The 22,020-nt window shown below is 37.9% G+C and overlaps 1 protein-coding gene, 1 non-coding gene and 1 pseudogene across 3 annotated transcripts in view; 2 read left to right on the top strand and 1 right to left on the bottom strand.

The window, feature by feature from the left end:
* Positions 1–341: 341 nt before the first annotated feature.
* The window catches only part of PRCP (prolylcarboxypeptidase), an 82,241-nt gene continuing 60,562 nt past the window's right edge, over positions 342–22,020 (bottom strand). For both annotated transcript variants that reach the window (XM_023209303.1, XM_023209302.1), the window contains exons 7-9: positions 14,084–14,248; positions 13,207–13,394; positions 342–1,097 (exon numbers count right to left, since the gene is read on the bottom strand). In XM_023209303.1, the coding sequence (XP_023065071.1) occupies positions 881–1,097; positions 13,207–13,394; positions 14,084–14,248 (570 nt within the window). In that variant the 3' untranslated portion in view covers positions 342–880. The remainder of the gene's footprint in view (positions 1,098–13,206; positions 13,395–14,083; positions 14,249–22,020) is intronic.
* Positions 10,362–12,059, top strand: LOC111540954 (annotated as a pseudogene).
* Positions 18,768–18,868, top strand: LOC111541022. The gene has a single exon (XR_002731152.1). It is a non-coding gene; the product is annotated as a small nucleolar RNA U13 (small nucleolar RNA).

Below are 22,020 nucleotides of genomic sequence, written 5' to 3' on the forward strand. Positions count from 1 at the left end.
TAGCTGATTCATCAATTTTTAAAGGCTTCTTACTGAAATATAATTAGTGACTACAGCATAAAGCTTGCTCAGATTTCAAAAGACAAAACAGAGTCATTTTCCTAAACTGGCAGAATTCAACCAAATTACCACAAAACTGACCTTAGAAACAAAGAGAAATGGAGCAGAAAAAGGCCAGATTTCTTACTGGCAGTACCACAGTGGCCAACATCCCAGAACTAAGAAAAGCTGCCAAGTGGAAGAGAAAAAATTAAAGGACTTTCCAAAACCAGCTAAGCCCAGTGCACACAGCATTCCCAACAGCCGGAGCCAGAGTGAGCTTCAGAAGCAACACACAGGTATAAGGTCCAGCTGTATTCTTTATTTATAGCACAGTTCAAAGTCATTAAATCCAGTACAAAAGAAATGGCTCTCACTTCCTGGATTGGCACCAGACATCCTACCAGCTGCAATTACATCATTTTTTATCTATCTTCTGCTTTTACTTTGTGTAGGGTAGGGATGGGGACTTACAAATGGGCTAAAGAGACTTCAACCTCAAAGCCAAAGAGAAATCTCTGCTTGCAGAGATACAAAGAAAGTAACTCTCCCTCTTATGAAAAGCAATCAGGAACTCTGCTCCAGTTATGAAGGCCACTGATGGTGTGGGAGAGTTATCAAGAAGATTCTTCCTAGACGTGGTGCAAAGACAGTGAGAACCCAGGAAATCACATTCATGGGACAGTTGCTCTTACCGTCATCACCCTCTATTCTATCTCAACCTTGGCCCCATCAAATCTAATGATAAACAAGAGAAGGTAATTACATGTAGAAAACCAAAGTGAATGGGAATGTGGTGGTGAGAACATAAAAGAAGAAACTGAAAACAATCAAAAGTTTATCAGTGCTGCTTTCCTGCACGGTCATAGAAATCTCTGATCCAATTCTTCATATGTCTGACTTCCAAGGCGCGGGCTAACAGCACAGATGTAGGATCTAAGGCATTCTTGGCGCGCAGGTCTAAGTGGTGGGCCCCCTCTGAGATGGTGACCGCAACCAGAGTGTCTGTGATATCCTTAGTTACTCCACCTCCTGACCAGGGGTCTAGTTCACCATTGCTGCAAGTGAAAAACAGAAGAAAAAATAAAGGTGTTAGTTTTTCATATCAACACTCAGACAAGCTAGGAGAAACCTATTATATGTTTAACACCTAAAATTATAAACTTGTAACCTGGGGGATTTGATCTGAGGACCTAATTTATCATATGGAGAGATGATTTGTACTGGAGTTTTGCAATATTCCTGTAACCAGGTGCAAAAAAAAAAAAAAAGGGACCAGAGATGATTGAAGGAGGTGTTCCCATAAATCAACCTAGATTGTACTGGGATATGAAATTTAGAAACCTTAATTTCAATCCTGATTTCATCATTCAAAAGTTATATAATGCAAGTTACCTGACTCAGTTTCCTCATCTGTAAAATGGAGATAACAGGCCGGGCACAGTGGCTCATGCCTGTAATCTTTGCTCTTTGGGAGGCCAAGATGGTGAATCACTTGAGCCCAGCTAGCCTGGGAAACATGGTGAAACCCCACTTTCTTAAGGAAGGGAGGAAGGGAGAAAGGAAGGGAGGGAGAGAGGGAGGAAAGGAGGAGTCTGCATTTTTTATCCAATACACTACAGTACTTTGGGAAACAGGATAGTAGATCTGAAAAATGTCACCAGGATCTGGAATCTGAAAATTTGGGCATTACACAAAAATCTTCATTTTACATTAGCTTTAAAGTTAAGGAAATGCTACTAGGTTATTAGTCTCGACTGGTTCACACAACACAATTCAGAATAATGTAAAGATAATCAGTCACTAAAACTGAATATTTAGTTTAACTGAGTAAAAACTCCAATACAACCACAGACAGCATCCCTAATAATATTTCTGAATAGTTTTGTTGAGATATAATTAATCTACCACAGAATTTGTCCATTTAAAATACACAATTCAATGGTTTTTAGTATACTCAGAGTTGTGCAACCAGCACCACAATCCATTTTAGAACATTTTCATCACCCCAAATAGAAACCAATACTCATTAGCAGTCATTCCCCACCTTCCTGCCTTGCTCTCAGCCCTAGAAAACCATGAGTCTATTTTCTGAATCTATAGATTTGCCTATTCTGGACATTTCATACAAATGGAATTAAATAGTTGGTGGTCTTTTGGAACATGTCTCTTTCACCTGGCGTAATGTTTTCAAGTTTCACCCCTGTTGCGGCATGAATGAGTACATGTTCCTTTTTATTGCCAAAAAATATTTCATTGTATGGATACATCATATTTTATTTATCTCTTCATCATTTGATGCACATTTGTATTGTTTCCACTTTTTGGCTAATGAGTATTGCTCCTTTGAACATTCACATACAAGTTTTTGTGTGGATGTATGATTTCACTTCTCTTAGGCATATACTTAGGAATTTTAGGCATTTCTAGGACATATGGTAACAGCCTATTGATTAGCTGCCAGACTACTTTCCAAAGGGGCTACACCATTTTATATTCCTGGTAGCAACATTTGAGGGTTCCACTTTCTCTACATCTTCAACACTTATTATTATCTGTCTATTTTAGACACCCTAGGCTAGTAAGTATTAAACGTTATTTCACTATGGTTTTAATTTGCATTTCCCAAGAGACTGATGGTGTTTAAACATCTTATGTGCTGATTGGCCATTTTTATATCTTCTTTGGGAAAATGCCCAGTCATATCTTTGCTCATTTTTTAACTAGAGTTATATATCTTTTTATTTTTGACTGAGAGCTCATACTCTCTTAACTTGTGTGTTGCAGAGTAAGAAAAGCATGAGCTTTGGGATCAGACACACTTTGGTTCCAGTCTCAGGTCTGCCTCTCATCTACCTAATCTCATGGAAACAGATTCCTTAGGGAAAAAACTGGCACTGAAATACCTGGATCTAAGTACTCAGCCCATTGCAAACATTAGATCACTTTCCCCTTGTACGGCACCTCTTGGCATATCTTTATCCACATACCACTTGAAATAACTTACAGAACATTTTTATGTGTGTTCTGATATTTGTTTAATGCAAACTCCGTTTTGCTGGTATTGTTTACAAAGCCTTACCTATTCTAGATACAAGTCCCTTATCAAATATATGACTTGCAAATATTTTCTCCCATTCTGTAGACTATCTTCTAACTTTCTTGATAGTATCATTTGCAGCACAAGTTTTTCATTTTCATGAAGTCGATTTATCTATTTTTTTTCATTGTTTGTGTTTTTGGTATGGTAACCAAGAAACTGCTGTCTAATCCACGGTCATGAAGATTTATTCCTATGTTTTCCTTTATGAGATTTATCATTTTAGCCCTTACATTTAAGCCTTTGATCTATTCTGAGTCGATTTGTTATGTTATGGTATGAAATAGGGAGCCAACCTCATTCTTCTGCATGAGGATCTCCAGTTTTCCCATCATCATGTGTTGAAAAAACTATTCTTTTGTCAATGAATTATCTTGCTACTTTTGTCGAAAATCAATAAGCCATACATGTAAGGTTTGACTTCTGGACACCTGATTCTCTTCCACTTGTCTATATGTCTATCCTTATGCCAGTATCACACTGTATTGACTGTAGCTTTCTAGTAAGTTGGAAATCAGGAAGTGTGAGTTCTTCAAGTTCGTTCTTCCTTTTCAAGATTGTTTTGGCTATTCTGGATCCCATATATTCCTATATGCATTTCAGGATCAGCTTGTCAATTTCTAATTTTTTTTTTTTTTTTAAAAAGGCCAGCTGGAAATTTGATAGAGATCACATTGAATGTATGGATCAACTTGAGGAGTATAGTCACCTTAATAGTATTAATTCTTCTAATACATAAACATGAGAGGTCTTTCCATTTAAAGGAAGCAATTTTTAATTTCTTTGTTTCCAATGTATACATCTTGCACTTCTTTTGTTAAATTTATTCCAAAGCATTTTATTCTTGATACTATTTAAATCAAATTTTTCCCTAGTATAACATATTATGCATAGATTGCATTCGTGTTTACAAAGCCTTTCACATTTGTTCATTGTAACAACCCTATGAAGTAGGTTTAATTACAATTATTTTATAAAAGAGAAAACTAATGCCCAGAGAATTTAAAAGGCTTGCCAAAGTCATTTGACTTAGCAAATCTGAGATTCAAACACAGTTCTAAAAACCCTAGTCCAATGCTTAATTTTATACTATGCTGCAATTCAGTGGAACCATGACTGCTGTTGGAAGTCGACAGCTCACGCTCTCTTGTGTGCTGCAAAGTAAGAAGAGCATGAGCTTTGGGATCAGACATACTTTGCTTCTAGTCCCAGGTCCACCTTTCATCTACCTAATCTCATGGAAACAGATTCCTCAGGAAAAAAACTGTCACTGAAATACCTGAATCTGAGTATTCCACCCATGGCATGTATTAGATCACTTTCCCCTCAAATGGTACCTCTTGGCATATCTTTACCTACATACTACTTGAAATCACTTATAGGACATTTTTATGTGTGTCCTGATATTTGTTTAATGCAAACTCCATTTTGCTGGTATTGTTTACAAAGCCTGAAATAAAAAATCTTCAAGCTCACATTATCAAATACATGAAATTATTCCCATAATTTGCATAATCATCAAAAAACTTCTCAACTATAAGTACAACCTATATACAGATGACTACCAAATAATGTATCTAGCCAGGATTGTTCCCCTAAACTTCAGAACCAAAGTCCAACTGTGTACTTCACATTTTTACATAGAAGTCAAATTAGACACTTGGCAGTTCCTGATGCTCCCCAAATGCCAACCAGCTCCTCCTGCCATCTTCCCCAATCTCTGTCAATGGGAAGTCTATCCTTTTCATTGTTCAGGCCAAAAAGTTTGATGTCACTCTTTAATCATTTTGGTTTCACTCTTTAATTTTCTCATTGTTTAACACACAATCTGTCAACAAATCCTGTCATCTATATCTTCAAATATATCCATAATCTGACAATTTTGCATTACCTCCACTGCACAACCCTAATCTAAGTCACCATTATCTCTAGCCTGAGTTACTACAATAGCCTTTTAACTGACCTTCCTGCCTCTACCTTTGTCTCCCTGCAATTTATTATCAATAGAGCTGCCAACTTGATCCTGTTAAAACCTGAACCAGATAATGTCATTCCTTTTCTCAAAAAGCTCCAAGTTTTCCCATCTCATTCACAATAAAAACCTAAGTCCTTACTAGAACCAACAAGTTTCTACATAATTCGGGCCCTCTGCTCCCTCCCTGATTTCACCTCCTATTACTCTCACTTACTAACCCCACTCCAGCCACACTGACCTTACTCCACCTGAAGAATAGGCTGGGGATACTTCTCTTTCAAGGCCTTTGCCTTCAGTTAATCCTCTTACTCCACCAACTTCATGGCTAGCTCCTTTACTTCCTCTATATCATTTTTTTAAAGTCACCCCTTGATGAAGTCTTCCCTGGTCACGCTAATAAAATATTTCAACTGTTTTCCTTCCCTATGACATTTTACAGTCCCCTTCCCTGGTTTACTTTTTTCTCCTTGTCACTTACATCCTTCTAACATATTTATAAGTTCTATCTTGTTTCATTTCCTATCTCTCAAACTAGAACTCCATGAGAGCAGAGATTTTTGTCCATATTGTTTATTTCTACATCTCCAAGTTCCTAGAAGCAGACCTGGCTCACAATACGAGGCCCAAAAAATTTACTGAATGAACTTAAAAAGTGTCAAGTTGGCTGTGGCCTCATACTGGATGCCCATCATAGACATCTATAAATACACATATGCAAGTTCATAAACATGCTGTAAATCACTTTGGTACTTTTTACATGGGAAAGAAAAGTTCATATAAATAATTAATACAAATATAAAGAGACTGACCTTCAGCTGTGTGTTAATAGTGGAAAGAACAATGAATTCATTCACAGCAGATCTAAGTTGTACATTTTTACTAGCTGCATGACTTTGGGTAAGTTACTGACCCCTGTGAACCTCAATTCTCACGTGGATTATAGAAAATAAAATGTTTTTTAAGAAAGATAATACCCTTCTCAGATAGAACTATTGTGAGGCCCAAGTCAAATAATATATGTGAAAATAAATAAACTACTACACAAACGTGTGATGTCATTATAGTTATTACCATATTCTGTAAGCATAATAAGTATTACCACCACCAAGAGGCAAATAAATCATGAAAATGTAAATGTACAAATTATATGAGAAAAAAAATTAGGTACTTTAAGTATATGTGTGTTTGAAATACAATTTAAAATTGCCTGTCCTGGCCAGGCACGGTGGCTCACATCTGTAATCCCAGCACTTTGGGAGGCCAAGGTGGATGGATCACTTGAGGTCAGGAGTTCGAGATCAGCCTGCCCGACATGGTGAAACCCTGCCTCTACTAAAAATACAAATATTAGCCAGGCGTGGTGGCGCATGCATGTAGTCCCAATTATTTGGGAGGCTGAGGCAGGAGAATGGCTTGAACCCGGGAGGTAGAGGCTGCAGTGAGCCGAGATCATGCCACTGCAATCCAACCTGGATAACAGAGCAAGACTCTGTTTCAAAAAAATAAAATAAAATAAAAATTGTCCTCTGTTCAATTGCAACTTAACATCATTCTTGGGGGAAAAAAAAAAACTACACTCTAGAAGCGTGCTTTTTTGCCTTTATTAAAAACAAAAAGAAAAACTCATGTAAAATAGAAGCCTCAGTTTTCAACTACCAGGTAAACTTTTAAAGTAAACTACATAAGGAGTTGGATTCTCTTAAATTAATAAATTGCCTTTATCATTATTCCAAATTGACAAGCCCAACCCAGATAGGAAACTCTCCATTATTTGCAAAACAAAAAAGCTATCCCAACAGCCACATAATAAGCAAACTGCATTTGATTTAAAAGGTCATCTGAAATAGCCTAGTGGCTTAGCAACAGTGTTTGGAGTTGCTGAGAGACCTAAGATGCACATGGACTTGAATTTCTTGGTCCTAGATGTGTGAAAACTAAACCAGTCATTGGGAAATCTACAAAACAAAAAACAAAACAAAAAAACAAAAAAAAACTGGCATTCATGAGAGGATCTAGATGCCTGGGTAAAATTTCCCCAACAGGGAGCTTCACTTAGTCACTGGCAACAATTAATTTGCCTGAGAAATGATGTTAAACTAACCAGCTCCTCAGGGACTCCCTTTTGGATTTATACTAAAATAACTGAGAATGACTGTTGGTAAAATAATGTCTACAAGTTGGGAAAGAAAATAAATCTCCCCCCAAAAAACAGTTGTGGAATAAAAAAAGAATTGCTGTAATGAGACTATTAACAGGTAAACAAATGTTTTCTGAGTGCCTACTATATATCAGGCACCAACTGGGCACGGGACTCCACAGTGAACAAAACAGACAAAATCTCTGTTGCTTATTTCCACAATAATTTGTTCCTTGAAATAACCCTGTTAGGTACTCATTATTATTCCTAAGTAATATGAATTGGCAATTTGCCCAAGGTCATGCAGCTAATTTAGGGAAGAAGAAAAATGGCATCAAGGTCTACCTGACTTCAAAGCCTTAACTGAAAAATCTCCAATCCAACAATTAAAGATTAAACTTCCCAACCAGAAAAGCAATCACACCTGGATTTGTGTGAGGCAGACTAAGGAGAGAAACCTGGAAATGAAGATTAAGATACTTTCCACAGGGCACTTTGGACACTTTCTTTTTTTTTTAAATTATACTTTAAGTTCTGGGATACATGTGCAGAATGTGCAAGTTTGTTACATAGGTATACACGTGCCACGGTGGTTTGCTGCACCCATCAACCCGTCATCTACATTAGGTATTTTCTCCTAATGCTATCCCTCCCCAACCCCTGCCCCGCTGACAGATCCCAGTGAGTGATGTTTCCCTCCCTGAGTACATGTGTTCTCATTGTTCAACTCACACTTATGAGTAAGAACATGCAGTATTTGATTTTCTGTTCCTGTGTTAGTTTGCTGAGAATGATGGTTTCCAGTTTCATCCATGGCCCTGCAAAGGACATGAACTCATCCTTTTTTATGGCTCATAGTATTCCATGGTGTATATGTGCCACATTTTCCTTATCCAGTCGATCACTGATGGGCATTTGGGTTGGTTCCAAGTCTTTGCTATTGTGAATAGTGCTGCAATAAACGTATGTGTGCATGTGTCTTTGTAGTAGAACGATTTATAATCTTTTGAGTATATACCCAGGAATGGGATTGCTGGGTTAAATGGTATTTCTGGCTCTAGATCCTTGAGGAATTGCCACATTGTCTTCCACAATGGTTGAACTAATTTACACTCCCACCAACAGTGTAAAATCGTTCCTATTTCTCCACACCCTCTCCAGTATCGGTTGTTTCCTGACTTTTTAATAATTGCCATTCTAACTGGCATGAGATGGTATCTCACTGTGGTTTTGAGTTGCATTTCTCTAATCATCGGTGATGATGAGCTTTTTTCATGTTTGTTGGTCACATAAATGTCTTCTTTTGAGAATTGTCTGTTCATATCCTTTGCCCACTTCCTGATGGGATTGTTTGTTTTTTTCTTGCAAATTTGTTTAAGTTCCTTGTAGATTCTAGATATTAGCCCTTTGTCAGATGGACAGATTGCAAAAATTTTCTCCTATTCTGTAGGTTGCCTGTTCACTCTGATGATAATTTCTTTTGCTGTGCAGAAGTCTTTAGTTTAATTAGATCCCATTTGTCAATTTTGGCTCTTGTTGCCATTGTTTTTGGTGTTTTAGTCATGAAGTCTTTGCCCATGCCTATGCTTGGACACCTTCTTACTCAGCAACCAGAAACATTTTATAGCTAGTGGCCATGAAGTACACAGAACAAACACACCTGTGGCTGTTCCTTTACTTTGGGAGTGCTCTTTCTTCAGAAAAGTAGGAGAATTTTGAATTTTTTGATAACTTAAAAATTTTTGCATTGTATTTCTCATACCTAGCAAACTACAGAAAAAGATTTCTTTGTAAAAGTAGACTTGCCACTGCAAAAAGATAAACCAGCATCTTTTTTCACATGCTTCTGAAGCCTTCCTGAGCTGTGTATTTCATTCATCATCCTTATCAACAACAGGCATATTTACTAGGCATTTATTATGTGCCAGTCACTGTAAGCAAATGCTAAAGATACAGAGATGGTTAAGATGAAGTCCCTGCCAGTGATAAATTCACAATCTCATGGGGCAGATAGAAACACAAACAGATAACTACCACATGGAGTGATAAGCGGTACTTACAGGTGCTACTAGAAGTAAGGGGGAGGTAGAAACCTATTCTCCCTTATGGAATATTTCTTGGAGAAGGTATGAAACTTCAGGAAAAAGGAAGAAGAGGATGAGAAAGGACATTCAGGGATAAGTATACAGTTCCCTGTGGCTAGAACATAAAGGGCAAGGTGAAGAGTGTACTTTCATTTATTCATTCAACAAATATTTTTTGAGCGTAGATATTTGCCAGATCTGGGCCAAGTACTTTGATGAGCTCTTCTGATGCACCACAACAACTTTAAGGGGTGAGTGGTATTATTATTCTCACGTCACAAAGGATAAAACTGAGAATCAAAAAAGCTTACGAAATTTTACTCAAGACAGCTCACTCTACCTTTGAACAGCTCTTCCTGAAAGTCCTTTCTTACACTGAGCTAAAAGTTTCTTACATGGAGCTCTAATTCCTACCCACTGACTTTTCTCACAAAATATGTCCCCTTCTCTACAGCCAGGTGAGCTGTAGTCCCAGCTACTTGGGAAGCTGAGGCAAGAATAGCTTGAACCCAGGAGGCGGAGGTTGCAGTGAGCCAAAATTGTGCCATGGCACTCCAGCCTGCACAAAAAGAGCAAAACTCCATCTCAGAAGAAAAAGAAAAATAGCTAATGCATGCTGGATTTAATATCTAGGTGATGGGTTGATAGGTGCAGCAAACTACCATGGCACACGTTTACCTAGGTAACAAACCTGCACATCCTGCACTTGTACCCCGCCCAGAACTTAAAATAAAAATAAAAATTAAAAATTAAAAGAGAAAATAGAATGAGTCTAATGAGTCAGAGACCTTTTTTTGCAAAGTGGGCAGTGCTACCAGCCTAAACTCAGAGTCAACGTACAGGCAAACAGCTCTCCTCATCCCTAAAAACTTTTGACTACATACCAAAGGCCAAATTTGACTCTTATTTAAAAGAATTTGTAGAGTACCGTGGTCGGAGAGGTACTGGCAGGAGCAGCAATGCTACCAGGGGCCTGGGGCTGAGCTGTCCGAGTTCCCATGTGCTGAGCCCACTTGAGCCGCAGCCATGTCTGGGGATGAGACAGTTTTTGATCCTACTATGAGCAAGAAGAAAAAGAAAAACCCCTTTATGTTAGATGAGGAAGGGGATACACAAACAGAGAAAAACCAGCCCAAGAAGAGGAACTGGAGCCAGCTGAAGACAAAGATGTAGAAGCCGATGAAGATGACAGTAGGAAAAAAGACGTTTCTGATATTCTAGATGACCTGAACTTCTTTATTCAGAAGAAAAAGGAGGGAAAAAAAAGATATTTGGTATTGATAAAGCTGAAGAAGTTGTAAAGGATCTTAAGATTGAAAGTGATGTTCAAGAACCAGATGAACCAGAGGAGGACCTTGACATTATGCTTGGCAATAAAAAGAAGAATGTCAAGTTCCCAGATGAGGATGGAATCTAAAGACACAGCTCTAGCCGGGAGTTGTGGCTCATTTGTAATCCCAGCACTTTGGGAGGCCGAGTCACATGGCTCACGAGGTCAGGAGATCGAGACCATCCTGGCTAACATGGTTGAAACCCTGTCTCTACTAAACATACAAAAAATTACTTGGGAGTAATTTGGGAGGCTGAGGCAGGAGAATGGTGTGAACCTGGGAGGCGGAGACTGCAGTTAGCCAAGATGGCGCCACTGTACTCCAGCCTGAGTGACAGAGCAAGACTGTCTCAAAAAAAAAAAAAAAAGATACAGCTCTAGAAGATGAAGACAGCAAAAAGACGATGCTGTCTCATTCAGTAATCAGATAGGCCCTGCGAGGTAGGCTCAGAAAGAGACTACACATATGAGCAGCTGCTGGATCATGTGTTCAACATCATAAGGGAAAAGAATCCAGATACGGTTGCTTGAAAGAAAAGGAAATTCACCATGAAACCTCCACAGGTCATCCAAGTAGGAATGAAGAAAACTCCTTTCGTCAACTGTATGGATATCTGTAAACTATTACATAATCAGCCCAAACATTTCCTTGCATTTTTTTCATTTATTTTGTTTTGTTTTTATGTTTCTTGGTGTTTTTTGTTTTGTTTTGTTTTTTGAGACAATATCTGGTTCTATTGCCCAGGCTAGAGTGTAGTGGTGCAACCTCAGCTCACTATAACCTCCACCCTCTGGGCTCAAGCCATCCTCCCACCTCAGCCTCCCGAGTAGCTGAGACTGCAGGCACATGCCACCATGCCAACTAATTTTTATATATTTTCTAGAGATGGGGTTTCAACATGTTGCCCAGACTGGTCTCAAACTCCTGGGTTCAAGCAAGCCATTTGCCTTGGCCTCCCAAAGTGCTGGGATTACAGAAGTGAGTCACTGCACCCAGCCTCCTTGCATTTTTGTTGGTTGAATTGGGTACAAGTGGTTCTATAGATGGTAATAACCAACTTGTAATCAAAGGGAGATTCCAACAGAAACAGAAAATGTCTTGAGGAGATAAATCAAGAAATATGTCATTTAAGTTATGGGGCTCCACCCTTATGAACAGAGTAGTGCCTCATAAAAGGGCTCGAGGAAACTAGCCCTTGATACATCAAGGAATTGTTAAGGTGATGTCACACATGCTGATCACCAGACACAATCCTGCAGAAGGGTACCCGACTCTATTTCTTATAGTGCGAAAGTTGTCCTTCTCAATGTTCTGTTGCCAGTATCAACACCAGGCTGTCACGGGCAAATAAGCACAGCTGCATGCCAAAGCTAACCAATTTGCTAATCACTGATTTTGCAAAGTGTGTTGTAGAGATTTGGCTGGATAAGTATGCCATCAGAGTGGACCTACCATTGTATTAAAAACAAGATTAAAAAGCTGCCAAGTTCTTTGGTGAGTGGTTGGTTGGTCTGAAATCCTTGCAAGATGCCAATGCTCAAGCTGGTGATATACTCATTGCCTGCTTTAACAACTGTCAGAGAAATGTGACATGGGGTAAGGAGGTACCTTTTAAAAATCATTCATAGACTTCTGTAAAATGCAAGATAAAGTTTTAACAGATTTTTTTTCAAAGAATAAAAATTAAAACAAATAAAAGAACTTGTAAAAGAATGACATTTACAATTTAAAAAATAGCTCTGGTTAACAGATATGTAGTGGTATCTCCTATTTCTGTATAGACTTGGGGAAATTCTTGAATAACTCATTGCTATTTTAACAGCTGACAACCTAATGCTCAACTCAAAACATGGAAATTTTGAAGTCCCAGTCAGATACACATAGAGTCTGCTCAATTAACTCTAATGTGAACCAGTGGCAACTATGTGACTTCTTAAGGAGCAGTGCAATGTAGAAAAACAAACATGGGATTTGTAGTCAGGCCATGATAGAAAGCTGGCTTTATCACTTAGTAACTAAAACAAAGCTGGATGAGCTTTGGCAAGTGATTGAACACAGTGACTTTCAGTTTCCTTCACAGTAAAAAAGGGCCTAGAAGAACTACTTCACAGGGTTGTTGTGAGGATTTAACCAGGTAATTTATTTAAAGTGCCTCATTTAGTACTTGGAACAGAATGAAGTGGGCACTTCAAAAGTGTTGAATACTGAAATTTTTTATTATCATCAACAACAACATAACAATAATAAGACAAATTGAGAACAGCGGATGATGCTTTATTTTGTGCTGGAGAGTTTTTTTTTAATATTTTAAAAATTTTGTTGCTGTTGATTTTTAAGACTTTAATAAAGCACACTGGTAATAGAGCAAAAAATTCTATCTCTTCTCAGCATCCTATCTTTCAAGGCATAGGAAAACGTGACGGGTATCACTGTTGTATTCTATATTATTCTATTGTCCAGCATTTTCCTGGTTCTATTTTTTCAGATATTCTACAAATGTTCCACCAACTGAAGTTTATCTTTGGACAGTAAAAACTCACCTGAAAACAATGTTTGTGTGTGAACTGATGTTTTTGCCTCCATACATAGTAGTGATCCAGGAGGGCCTTGGTCTCACACCCCACTGTTCAAAACACTCATCAGAAAGTTCCTTTAAGTTCCATGAGTGAGGCTCAAACATGTCATCGACACCATTAGTACAAAAGGGCATGACTACTTCTGTGCAGGCCTAAAAAGCCAACCAAGAGAGAATCCAATTTAAAAAATGAGGCAAAAAGAGGTTAAATAAATAATACAAAGTCATAATGCTGGTAAGTAGTGAAGGCAGGGTTTGAACTCAGGCAAGGCAGCTTCAAAGCCCCATTCTTTACTTCCGTGCCATATAATCTCTCATTATTCTTAAAAAGACTTGGTCAACAAGCCACAGAAGTCAGGATTATATCCCTTCACTGCAAACTGCTTGATTTCACATTTATTATCATATTTAACCCTCAAAACAACTCTGGAAGGAAAGTATTATTATTATTACTGTCTCATTGTGCAGATGAAGGACAAATTAGACTCCCTTTCTCTTATATGTCTATAAAATGCTTCCTTTGTAGGACTATCAAGATCTATTGAAATACTAATTACTTACTTTTTCACTACACTATATTTGATCATGTACTATTTATGTTTGTATCTTTGAAACCTAGAGGAGTGCCTGACGCATGGTAAGAACTCAATATATGATTATTAAATGAACAAATGAATGAACAAGAGAACTTGTCCATAGTATCACAGCATAAAGTAACAGAAGCCAAAACTGGATCCAGGTTAGATGACAAAATCTTGTGTACCCTGATTTTTTTTTTTTTTTTACAGCACAACTGTATCAGTGAAAAGTAAGTTCCACTTGGGAAAATTATACATATTTACCTGATAGCTCCAACCCAGTGTTCCCAGACTGCTAGTTGCTGTCTCTGAAATATTCAGGCATTTCACCTGGCCCGAATAATTGTAATATACATTCAGAGCTTGGAAAATATTCTGCAGCAGTAGTGAATCAGATACATTGGGATTTTTCAAATACTGGCATATTACCTGTCATTTTAGAAAGGTAAATGGGGAAAGAGTCAGAATATGAATAAAATTACAGTATAATAACACAAAGAAGAAATATGATTTTGATCTGATTATAAAATATTCTTAAGCTACTAACAGCATTGTTTAACAATTTCTCCCTTGAGTTTAATCCCCTCCATAAATGAATAAATCTCTTCAATTACTCCCTAGGCTATAAAAATAAACCAAAGTCATTTGCATGGTATGCAAAGTCCTCTCCACCTACCATCTTAGCTTCCTCTTTGCTACCTTTGCTCCAGCCTAGGAAAACCATTCCCCACCACACCAGGCTCCTTCTTCCCCTTTGCCCTTGCTCACCCTGAAACACCGTTTTCCAACTCCTCTCTCACTCCGCTAATGCCTTCAAACACCAACTCATCTTTTACAACACTCAGCTCAAATATCACCTCCTCTTCAAGGCCATCCTTGCCTATGTTTCCAAGTTGAGAAGAACTAAACCTCTCCCTTCTTGGTGCCTCCATTATACCCTGTATCTATTTTTATTAGAGCCTCTGTAGTGCTCTACTTCACTCACTTGATTCCAGAATGTCTCCCTCAGTACTTAGCAAGGTATCTGGTAAGTAAATGTTTGCTGAATGAATTACTATACTTTTATAAAAATGCAAAATTTATAAAATCTCATATGGAAAAACTATACCAAGTTCCAGCATCCATGGTGTGATAAAAAGCATATGCTGCAACTCCCCAGCTCCCAAATATTCCTATCACTATCCTACAAAACATGCCTGGAATCCTAGCTATAAAAATCAGACAATATTCAGGGTTAGGAGTAAAGGTGAGGACTGACTAAACAGAGCCAGTGCAAACTTTCTTGGGTACAGAAATACTCTATACCTTAATAGGGTTACATGAAAAATGATACAATTTGTGCATTTCATGGTATCTAGATTTCATCCCTCCACCACCAAAAGAACCATACACAAATATTGAACTCTCGTTAATGATAATAAAGCTGAAGTATTTAAGAGGAAGATGTCTGCAATTTACTTTAAAATTCATTTTAAAATAAGATAAATTAAAGGATACATGAAGTGATGGATAGGTGAATATATATGTGACAAATCAAATATAATAAAATATTATTTATTGAATTTAGATGTTAGGTTTATGAGTGTTCACTATCCAATTATTTTAACTTTCCATATTTAAAATTTTTCATAATAAAATGTTGGAGAAAAATAACCGGCAACGGAATCATAGCTGAATAATACTAACAACAACAACAGCTAGTAATTTTTAAGCCCTGGGTTTCCAACCAATACACCATGTAATCCTATCAGATAGATGATTGTCCATTATTTTACATGAAAAAAAACCTGATTCTTAGGTTAAGTCATCTTCAGGGTCACTCAGTTAGTAAATAATAGGGCCTAGATTTGTCCCCAGCTGTCTCTGGTTATGAAATATTCATCTTATCCATTATGTCACACAGCTTAGGAAGCGTCCACCTGAAAAACCACAAATAGCCCCAGTGGCAAGGAAAACCAAGTAAGTCTGAATCTCTATTGACTCTGACATGAATTCAGTAACCTGGTCCTTTCCCATTTCATATGGAAAAGATTATATATATAATAGACCAGTCCTGACAAAAAAGAGACTAGTCCAGAGAAGAAGCCCAGAAAGGAGCCCAGTTACCCCACCTCAGGGAGAGAGATTCTGGGCAGCAGGCGTAACAAGGCCTGGGCTGGGGGCACGCTCCAGTCAGGAAAGGAGGGTATTGAGAAAGGATGCAACCAAACCCAGCCCTTCATCACAATTCTGCCTGGCGCCAACAGCCAGTGAAAAGAAAAAAAAGAAAGGAAAATTGTAAACAAGAAAATGAATTTTCAGGAAAATTCAATGCCTCTCCCCAGATATATTCTGCACAACAATATTTCCATGGAATGTTAATTGGTACTTTGTGGAAAAATGTTTCCTAGTCAAATAGTTTTGAGAAACTGTATATTAGCAAACGTGAACAGTTTTCCTGACTGGCTATTATTATTATATACTTTCAGAGGATTTCTCAGAAACTTTAACATGCTCAAATGTAATATGACTTTCCAAAGGAAGATGGAGTGTGCATCATTGCCAAAAGTTTTTAGAACTGTTGAATGTGAGAAAAGTCAAAAATTAAGATGTTCAAATAATTGCATATACCTTTACAAAGTAGCTGTGAGGTCATAAGAATAAGGAATACCAGGATTTAGGATGTACATGAAGAGACAGAATTGAGCTAAACTGAGAGCTTCACAAACCTATGAAGACTAAAGCAATAAGGAAATGCAAACTGACAATAAATTAAAAGTCAAAACAGTGTTTTATTATTTTGACAACTCTTGATTTTTCATGGTAAGTCAAAAAATACCTAACATTTGCATGGCACTTTTCTCAGAAAACATTCCTAGGAAATATGCCAATAGGCTATAACTCAAGACAATATGGAAATCAAGAAACAATCATAAGATATATTAAACCATCTATTGCCAAAAGTTGATCAGCATTCTTTCCTGAACCTGGACACCAACAGCCGATTCAGCTCTTTCAAAATGCAGCACAAAAGTACAAAGTAGACACACGGAATGCAGAGAAGCACCTTATGTACAAGCACAGCATGGTAGATAGGGCAGGGTGACAATGCAAGCTGGGCAGGCGGAGAGGAGGTAGTGATGTGGAGCAACAAGTGGCCCAAAACTCTGGAAAAGAACAGTAGCAAGTGAGTGTGACTCACATGCTGGCATCAGAGCCCCTCTTAGAGCTTAGAACACTGGGCCTCTGTCAGGCAAAGAAAAGGAGTCCCTATGAATAGCCATCTCCACAAATAGCAGTTACTGTCACTTCTTAAAAGACACAAGCATGGCTGGAGACCGGCACTGGCTGACAATACTTGGGTTTCAGCAGCCCCAGTTACACAGAGAGAACATCATGGTCAGAGACTTGGCCTCTCTATGATGGGATTCCAAGTCCAGATTAAAGGCACTCCCCAGGCACTGTGTTCTGTGAGGTCAGCTCACCCTTGGAGTACTGGATCCAGCTTTGTATACAAGTTATGAAGGGCACCGATCAACATTAGAAAATCTAGAAGAGAGCAATTGGGATGGGGAGCTGAAAAACAGCTGAAGCAACCCTAAAACTGGGTCATTCCCAACCTTTCATCATTACAAATAAGGCTACAATAAATATCCTTGGGGCTAAATCTTTACATATATTCTTAATTGTTTTCTTGAGATAAATTCTTAAATTACTGGCTCAAAAGAGATCAACATTTTTAAGGCCCTTGGTACGTCATGCCAAACTGTCTTATAGAAAGGATGTGCTGATTTCTAATTCTACTAGTATGCTAGATAGAAAGCCTGAAAAATGTCACTTAAAATTTTTTTGCAAAATATTTGTGAAATTACTACGGAAATTTTATTTTAGGTAACTCTAAAGTTCCTTTCTAACTCAAAGATTTTGTGAGTCCAAGCATCATCCTCTAGCATTAAAAAACAGAATCTCTAATATCTCTCTGCACTTCCTTAACAATTCTGGTAGCACAGTGAATGAAGTTTCAAAAAAATACTGAAGTCATATTAGCAAGACCTCGGCACTATTCTCATGCTTATTTAAAGACTATAGTAACTCAAGGCCAGGTACAGTGGTTCATGCCTGTAATCCCACCACTTTGGGAGGCCCAGGGAGTAGGATTGCTTGAGGCCAGGAGTGCAAGACCAGCCTGGGCAATATATCAAGACCTCATCTTTACAAAACATCAAAAAATTAGCCAGGCATGATGGCACATGCCTGTAGTCCCAGCTACTCAGGAAGCTGAGGTGGGAGAATTGCTTCAGTCAGTAGTTCTAGGCTCCAGTGCTATGATCACACCACTGCACTCTAGCTTGGGTGACAGAGCAAGACTCCATCTCTTAAAAAAAAAAAAAAGACGAGTACTTTAAAAGGAGATATTCACATACTTTTATCAAAGAACTGTAGGATGCACAAAGTACATAAATATTAAATTGAACCATATAAAATTCTCACATGTATAAATCAAAAACAGTCAAATATCAACAATTTTGTCTCAACCTCATATAATACTTTAGCTTAACCCTGATAATTTGCAGATATTACCCATGTGATAAAAGCAAGCACTTGGCCTGTTGATTGTTTACATAGAGGCTGTGATATAATCAGACAACAAGGAAAAAGTCTTGGCCAACCATCTCTGTCCAAAATACTCAACACCCAGGTACCCCTGAACTATACTTTCTATTTATTTTGTGAGCCCTAGCAAACGGCTTCTTCTAAACAGTTTCTACATAAGGCGTGTCATTCCTACACATACTGTACATGCACCGAAATGTGAACAGCTGGGACTGAGGTTGCTCGTACAACTCATATATTCTTTGAGGGCAGGTTCTTTCCTCACAGTAACCCAGAGAGCACCATATAATGATCATTCCCATTTCACAGAAGAAAAACCAAGCTCAGAGGTCTGGCTACAGATACACAATTTAAAAACTATGAATGTAGAAAGCGTATGTTTGGGTTTTCATGCTCACATGTGAAATGGACCGCCCTCAAACCTGGTTATGCTGTCGGCACATTACCTATCTGATGTGGGGGGAAAAAAAAGTACTATGAATATAGGTCTCAATCAAGATGTTGACCACAAAGTCCTGGTATAATCATCTGGTTTCCCAATATTACATAATAAAAATAGCTATTGTTATTACTTATAACTAGCATCAATTTAGTGCTTGTACTTTACACCAGATGCTATGAAATACTTATAACAACCCTAATAAGCATTACAATTGTTATTAAACACATTTTGTAAATGAGAAAACTGCAGCACAGAGAGGTTAAGAAACTTGCCCAAAACCACACAGCAAGGAAGTGGCAGAACTGGGATTCAAATACAGTAATCCCAGTTACTGAGGAGGCTTAAGCGGGAGGATCCCTTGAGCCCAGGAGTTCAAGGCTGCAGTGAGCTATAACCTTGCCATTGCACTCCAGCCTTGGTGACAGAATGAGACCTTCTCTCTTAAAAAAATAAATAAATAAAAGAAAGAAAGAGACCGGGTGCAGTGACTCACACCTGTAATCCCAGAACTTTGGGAGGCCAAGGCAGGTGGATGACCTGAGATCAGGAGTTCGAAACCAGCCTGGCCAACAGAGTGAAACATCGTATCTACTAAAAATACAAAAATTGGGCACAGTGGTGGGCCCCTGTGATCCCAGCTACTCGGGAGGCTAAGGCAGGAGAATCACTTGAACCTGGGAGGCAAAGGTTGCAGTGAGCCAAGATCGTGCCATTGCACTCCAGCCTGGGAGACAGAGCGAGACTCCTTCTCAAAAAATAAAATAATAAAATAGAATAAAATAAAATAAAAGAAAGAAAGAAAGAAAAGAAAAAAACACAAATGCAGACTCTCTGGAGCTTCCAACCACTGTAACTATATTACACATATTCAACTAAAAGCTAAAAGAAAAATAACACATACAATGCTTAAATATACCTGCTGTCTCATGCGTAATTTCTTAAAACAATTTTTCTAATTCTTAGATCATCTTTATATTTTTCTAGGTTTATTTGTTTTGGCAAAAACTTAGAATGAATTTTGTGGCAATATAAAATCATAAAACCTTAAAAGTATGTAATGGTAAAAAAAAAAAAAAAAACAACTATAAAATTGTAGAGTGATATGAGGCATTTCCTAGAATAAAGATGAACATTCAGGAAACAGAAAGAGCATTAGAAAGTCCATTTTACTCATTCCAGTTTTAAAGTGTATAGAAATAGCTGAGAAAATAGAACATTCATGCAACCTTAGTATCAAACTAATCATATCTGCAACCAACTGTTTCGGTTCTGCCCTTTAATCCCACATACACCAGACAAAGTAAATATAATGATTTGTTTAAAAGTTTTAAGTGTTCCTATCTATGAGAGTACACATTTAAATAAGAGAAGGAAAAGAGGGTCAAAGAAAATTTTTTAACAGAGGAAGGAAAGAAGATAAGTTGGGTGAGAAAAAAAAAAAGACCAATCTCCTCTCAGAGCATGGTCCATCCACATTAGAGAAAGGATTAAGCAGATACATTCAGCTTTTCTAACAGATTTTCTTTCTCTAAGGCTTCAATACCCCCTCACACTCACTCAGATAATCACATTAGTTTTGTCATTAAAAGCTCCCTTTTCATAGAATGCACCTAAACCGCTTAAACCACCCAGAGAGGTCGCATACATTACCAAACACCAAGACAAACGGAAGAGATTTTTCCATCTTATGTCATTATTTCACTATATCTATCTACATTCACAGAAGCCTATGTTGAAATATTTGAGAAGCTATCAGCTGAAATGTGATTCCAAAATTAACAAATTACAGCATCCTTTAAAATTGCTCTTTAAGCTAAGAAGAGACCTAGTAGTTTTCATGCTGACAGAACAGTCAAATGACAGAGGGGTTTTCTGTTTCTCTTTTCTCTTCTTCCTTGTGTTCTACCAGCCAAGTCCATGATTATTTCTGCATGAATGTTGCAGCTTCTGTTAACAGTAAACAAAAGCAAATGGAGTCTGAGTGTGCAAAGCCCAAAGACAAATTAAAAGGAACGATACTTGAATTGACACGGAAAATGGCATTTAGTTGCTGCCCATGGATCCTTCAGAACTGTACAAGGTCCCAGACAGAATTGGAAATCACCTGCTTTTTTTCATAACCCAACTGTTACATATTATCTCACCATCCTAAGCCTGAGTTACAGACTCAGAAAAGGACGCCTGTTTGTCAGCCCTTTAAAAAGGAGGAAGTGTATCAGAGGGAGGAGGAGTTCTGGTTAAATGGAACTATCCAAGTGAAAGAGCGGTCCCCAACTGGGTTGTGTTCCAGGGATTAGTGGGTTGGGAGAACACAGAGGGGGTCAAAAAAGGAGAAATAGAATGAACAGTGAAAGAAAGTGATCTGAAGCTACAAGTTTGGGAGGGAGACATAGTGGAAAAATTCTGAAAATCAGATGGGTAACTAACTATAGGATGAAATTGGAAACAGAGGCAATGGAATTTCTCCAGCAAGGGGCAAGAGATAAGATTACCTCTGGTGGAGGTGCAGGCTGGAAACAGAATCATAAATACAAGCAATAAAGAATTCCTTGATCTGTCAAAAGAAAGGATAATGTCAGTAAGAAATAACTGAAGAGAATGACAAGAATTAATCCTGGATAAAAGAAGTAAAGGGTGATTGTGAGGGAAAGACCTAAAGATATCTTACCTTAAAAATAAACTTTTATAATGCATATATATAAAGGATAAAAGGATTGCAGTAAATCAAAAATAGATGACAAAATATTTGAGGTATACTCTGCTGGTTCTGAGTAATTATTTAGAAGAACAAAGGATAAAATATTTATTCACATGTTAAGACTGAACAGCAAAATATCCCAGAATGAACATTAAAGAGGTAGGGAGAAAACCAGTTAGACTTCTCACTATTCCAAATTGTGCTGCACCAACTAACATTAAACAGCTATATTTCTCCAGCCTTTTTCTAGATAAGCGGTTGGGAAAGTACAACCCCCAGGCCAAATCCAGCCCACTGCCTATTTTTATAAATAAGTTATTATTGGAGACAGCCATCCTCATTTGCTTATTTATTATCTATGGCTACTTTCATGCTACAGCAGCAGAGTTGAGTAATTGTGACAGAAACCATATGGCTCGCAAAGCCTAAAAATATAGCCCTTTAAATGGAGAAAGTTTATCAACCTCT

The sequence above is a fragment of the Piliocolobus tephrosceles genome, chromosome 13 (genome assembly GCF_002776525.5).
Source record: "Piliocolobus tephrosceles isolate RC106 chromosome 13, ASM277652v3, whole genome shotgun sequence".
Lineage (NCBI taxonomy): Eukaryota > Metazoa > Chordata > Mammalia > Primates > Cercopithecidae > Piliocolobus > Piliocolobus tephrosceles.